We start from the raw sequence: 5,766 nt of genomic DNA, 5'->3' as shown, positions 1-5,766 counted from the left end.
CCCACATGTAAGGAAAGGCCGCAAACTGCCATATGCTGCTTAGAATGATTAGGGAGATTTAAGTGTCTAGCAACTGGTTTGGATGCGTCCTTGTCATTTCTTTTTACGTCGCGAAAGTGTTCTCGGAATCGGTCACCTAATCGTCTTCCTTCCAAGAAACTAATGATTACCTCACTATTAACTAGATACTTAAAAAAAATAGGACTTCGAGCTTCGTAATATGACCCTTTCATTATTTCGTGACCACAAGAAATAATCCTGCTAAATTTGTGGCCATGAAAGAAGTAAATAAATATAGAGAATGGAACAGTTAAGATAGAGATGGGCTAACGACGTGACATCTGACACCTGTCGCCGTTTCTTTCCTTGGTTCAGACAGGTGCGACAGGTAGAGAACAAAAATTCAAATATTTTTAGAATAACTTTGCATTTGTAACCTGAATTAATTTTCAAATTGGACTTTTTCTCTCAGTTTGCCCGTGTTGATAACAATTCATGGCGTCCCAAGATTCCCGTGAATTAGTAATTCACCGTATTATCTGGGTAAGGAAACGAATCCGATCCAAACAACATGTCGGCCAATACGTTGGTAACAGTGTCGGCAAACAATCGGTCGACTGTCGACCGATTATCTGTCGACTTTCGATATCCTACCACTGGTGGTTTATTTAGGTGAAGAGGTTTTTGTTCTGTGTTATTGTAAAATTCACCTATCACAAATACAGATTTCCTCCCCCTTATTTCAAATTCAAATCACGCAGAAAAACACACCTATTTTCATCTTTCTTGTGACAAACCTCACAGCTTTCGGGCATTTTACATAGTCTGATGCCAGTGATAAGTTTTTACTCTGTGTAATTGTTATTCAAAAACTAAGGTTTAATTGATCTTGACTTGGAGGATGCTGTTAAGACGAAATATCCCTCGTTGTAACTAATTATAAGGATAATGACAAGAAGATGATGGCGACAACAAATATAACGGGAAGAGGAACACTTACGCAAACATTTGACCGATCGCTATGTTCCCCAATTTGGTTAGGTGAGTTTAAACAGCAGTCCATTTCATTCTCAGCAGTCAACATTCTCCTCTCGATTACAGCAATTCTCGGGAATTCTCTTATCCTTGTTGCCCTTCACAAGGAATCTTCCCTCCATCCGCCATCCAAACTCTTGTATCGTTGTCTGGCAACAACTGATCTCTTGGTAGGTCTTATTACCCAACCTATCTATGCTGCCTATTGGATGTCCTTGGTTCACGAACAGTGGAGTATTTGCCAATTCTCATTTTACGCAACCGGCGTAACAGGCTATGCGTTATGTACAGTTTCCATGTTGACGCTGACGACCATAAGCGTGGACCGACTTCTCGCCATGTTGTTGGGACTGAGATACAAAGAGATTGTAACTTTGAGGCGCACATACAACATTTTAGCTATCTTTTGGATTGTATCTCTAGTCTCTGGCTTTTTCTTTCATCTTAATAACCGTATAACTTTTTGGTTCAGTGTTACAGGTGCACCGTTATGCATAGTTATATCAATCGCCTCGTACACAAAGATTTTTCGCGCAATCAGTCATCATCAGGCTCAAATACAAGATTATGCTCAACAACAGCCGAGCCAACCAAATGCACTGATTATGGCGCGATACAGAAAGGCAGTGTACAGTGCACTGTGGGTGCAGTTAGTATTAGTTGTCTGTTATGTACCAAACATGACAGTGGAAATTGTGATATCAAAGGGATTATCGAATTTCATGGTAATCAGGGGAATGACAAATGTGTTAGTGTTCTTTAACTCTACTTTAAACCCGTTCCTTTACTGCTGGAAGATAAGTGAAGTGAGACGAGCAGTAAAGCAAACAATCAGACAAGCAATCTGCTATGCATAGGAGTAGACCTATTTTAACGTTGGCATGTAAATTTTCTAATGTAGATTTTTTGAAAGAATTCTAGACGTTAGGAGAGAGGGGAAGGTAATGAAAAAGGGTAAGGAAAAATATGAAATAAGTAGCACATTGTATTCGAGTTATCTAACGAACAACGAAAAGGCGAGAAAGTATAGTTTAACAAAACAATATTACGTCTCCAATTCCCGAATTTGTAGTGAAGAAGTGAAGGCTATCAATTATTTTGGATTTAGAATGTGCTCAGAATTTTTCTTTGCGATCAAATTTTGCTCAGATAGAAGGCGTTTAAAAATTGAAAAAAAAAAATTAAAAACAGTATTACGTCTCCAGTTTCCGAATTTGTAGTGAAGAGGTGAAGGCTATCAGTTATTTTGGATTTAGAATACGCTCAGAATTTTTCTTTGTGATCAAATTTTGATCAGATATGCCACTTTTGCTCAGAAATATGGTTTAGTGATAACGAGCTTTGAAAATAGCCGGCCGCTTAATTTTGTTATAACTGGGAATTAGCCATACTGTTTACAACGAAACTAAGATAATTCACGGCGTCCTAAGTTTGCATAAATTATATGCGATGCACTTTGGTTACAGTTAGCCTTAGCTGTTTTTTATGTACCAAACTTAACAGCGCAAATTGTGAATATCTTTGAGTTTAAACCGATTATCTAATTTATCATAATCATAATAATCATTTGCCATAATGGCGAATGTTTTAGTTTTTCTCAACTCCACTTTAAACCCGTTTCTTTACCATTGGAAGATCAAAGATATGAGACAAGCAGTAAAGCAGACAATCAGACAAACAATTTGCCTTACATAGGTTTCGACCCATTTCGACGTTGACATGTTTCTTCCAAAGCTATTTAACAATCATGTTTGTTAAAAGAGAGATGAGGATATACCATTTAATATAGAAGAGTGGGGAAAACCATAAAGAGTCACTTCTCACTTTTATATTCAAGTTATCTTAAGAACAACTAAAAGGTAAAACATTAGTTTAGTAATAAAATATATCACAGGAATATCACATGCCGAATGCACACACCTATAATGAAGCAGTGGAGACTATTCTTTTCAAGCAGAATGCGCTGACGATTTTGCTGTTTTTTCAAAATTGAATGAGATGTGTCACTTTGGCTTAGATACACGGTTAAGTGTTTACGGATTGTAACAGTAGCCACGGACTAGATTCGCTCATAACAAAAATAAGTCGACTTTGTTTTCATCTGTTTAAATATTTTGAAGTCAATTCTTAGAAAATGAGTTGATTATCACTATTTTCACTTATAGATTTATCGTTTGAGACCAATCGTTTGCCGGAGAGCAAGTTTGCAAATTATGACAGAAATCATATTATAATAAGAAATAGAGCCAAGACTCTAACATGGTTGATAAGACTAGCTGTTTATCAGTCTGTTATCTGCATCAGTTAAGACTGTTTACCGAGTACAAAATTGTAGCCCTCAAAGGGTTATCCATAAATTTCTTTGAGCAAGTAATTTTGAAGATTTGTATGACAGCTCACCACTGCAAGGATTATTTCCGCGCTTGAATTCCATATGATGGTCAAATAATTATTTATATCATTAAAGTTCTGAAAACAAAAATAATAGGAATAGGACGTTGTTTTAAAAACTACTACGCTCTAACTTGGTATTTGATTTCACTATATCATCCAGTTTTTTTGATATTATACATGTAGAAAATAGATGGTAAATTTGTGCGCGGTACTGAACTAGAGAAAATATCTCCGTTATGTGCATGAATTAAAAATGTGTATCGAGTGCAAAATTGTAGTCCTCAGAAGGTTATCCATAGATTTCTTTGATCAAGTAATTTTGAAAGCTCTTTTATCACCAAATTCGAATATTCAAGAACATGTAGTGACTCGATCATAAGCCTTGTATACGCAGCTGGTCTTATGAGAAAACATTCTCTCATTTTAACGACAATTGAGCAAAAAAGCTGCTAACACGCGCTCTTGAACACCTACCACTGCTCCTAATTAAAAGATTTGTATGACAGCTCACCACCGCAAGGACCATTTCCGCGCTTGAATTCCATCTGATGGTCAAAAGATTATTCATGTCTTTAAAGTTCTGAAGAAAGAATAAGTATAATGGAAGGAATAGGACTTTGTTTTAAAAACTACTACGCTCGAAACTCTTTTATGTGGTGCCCTTTAACGCTTCCCTCCGTGCTCAGAACCGTTACGAATATCACGGGATGAATAACAGGTTGTATGCGAATTTTAGATCAGTAAACAATATGAGAAATTAACGTTGCCATAAATAAAGGTATATCTCATAGACAAATAAAACTTAAATAAATCTACTTTGTCTTGCTGAGTCATGAGCTAAGCCAGGCAAGCCAAGCTGAACCTGATCTTTAAACAGGATGTGATGAAATGATGAAGGATGTCCCAGGCTATTAAGCAGAACTCATATTTAGTTGCTGTTGTTATCACTAACCTTTTCTAGGCGTTTATTTGGTAAAACGGAGCAAATGGTACACTGCACGATAGCAGCGATAAAGTGAAAAAACGGGGAAGAATGGGGTTGGGTCGGATCGGGTTGGGTCGGGTCGGGTGAACGCCGTTCTTTACTCGACTCGACCCAAGCCTCACTTTTTCTTTTCGGCTCAGCCGTGACTATCGTACCGTTTACTGTGCACTTCGTTTTACAATATGAACGCCTCGAAACAGGCTATGTTATCACTCAGTAAGCTGTCCAAAAAAAAAAATAAATAATAATAATAATAATAATAATAATAATAAAGCTGTGATGCAAGACACAAGTCACTACCACATATATTTTCTTCGAGTCAATAGTGGAGCCACTTATTACGAAAAAGGAATCACCTGTCGTATACATAACAACTTTAATCGTTACCACGGTAATGTTTTGCAATCAAATAATGACTCAACAAAAAAGATTAATTTACCTTAATAGTTTATAGAGCAAACAATATTTGTAGCTTTATGCTTTACACTTATGAAATGATTGAATATTTTATTCCGTAGCGAGACCGTATTGTAGAATAAAGGCTACTGTGATAGTTCGAAAAAAAACAAAACAAAACAAAACCTTGGCTTAAATAACATGGTGCTGGTGACAATAGATTCATTCAAACGAAGTCTTCAAACTGCTTCCTGACCGAGATACATCTGCGCTGCAACCTTTTTGTTTTTCAGCTTGCCGCATGCATTTAATCATAATTCTGACAAGCGCCGAGATCACAGCGTTGGCATAAGCACTTCGTAATCTGTCAATAGCTTTCAGTGAACGTTTTACTTAGTCATACACTGATTTTTTTTCCACCACATGTTTTGAAACAATTGTCACAGGGGGTATAAATTTGTCCCTGTTATACGATGCCATATCCAATATGTCGTTTACAAATTTGATAAACAGGTAACTACGACAAACAGCATTGTTCAGTAGCAAAATTACACAACAAGAAATAATTTGCTCACAAAATGTCTCCCGTGGGAGGAATATTTGAATTATTTATGATCTTTTGAACAACATTTCCACCCTTGGATCTATCTAGAGACCTTTCAGGGTATAACGGCAGAATAAATTGTCGTAGGATTTCTTGTCGTTGAACAACTGATTCCCCTCTAGGATGGTTACTAATGCAAATTACACATGTCGACCTATGGGGAAATTTTAATTTGTTCTGTGACACAAAAGACTCTTGTGATCGTTTGCGCATTTCAGATTGGGTAAATGATACCGTTTAAACGCTTGAGTATATATATGCATCATTAAAAGATGAGATTTAAGCCACAGTGGATGTGAAGTTGTCGTGAAGGCGAAATATCTCTGTTACATCCAAAGAAAAGTAGATACTG

General features: G+C 36.7%; 1 protein-coding gene across 1 annotated transcript; it reads left to right on the top strand.

Annotated features, from left to right (window-relative positions):
• Nucleotides 1–962: 962 nt before the first annotated feature.
• Nucleotides 963–1,892, top strand: LOC136277412 (melanocyte-stimulating hormone receptor-like). Its single transcript, XM_066159441.1, has one exon. The coding sequence runs from the start codon at nucleotides 963–965 to the stop codon at nucleotides 1,890–1,892; it is 930 nt and encodes a 309-aa protein (XP_066015538.1).
• The last annotated feature ends 3,874 nt before the right edge of the window (nucleotides 1,893–5,766 follow it).

The sequence above is a fragment of the Pocillopora verrucosa genome, chromosome 12 (assembly GCF_036669915.1).
Source record: "Pocillopora verrucosa isolate sample1 chromosome 12, ASM3666991v2, whole genome shotgun sequence".
Taxonomy (NCBI): domain Eukaryota; kingdom Metazoa; phylum Cnidaria; class Anthozoa; order Scleractinia; family Pocilloporidae; genus Pocillopora; species Pocillopora verrucosa.
Note: the sequence above shows the minus strand (reverse complement) of the source record. Positions and strands in the feature narration are given on the sequence as shown.

Excerpts from the sequence above, each read along its gene's own strand:
- LOC136277412 (XM_066159441.1), top strand. The coding sequence starts at position 963 with ATGGCGACAACAAATATAACGGGAAGAGGAACACTTACGCAAACATTT.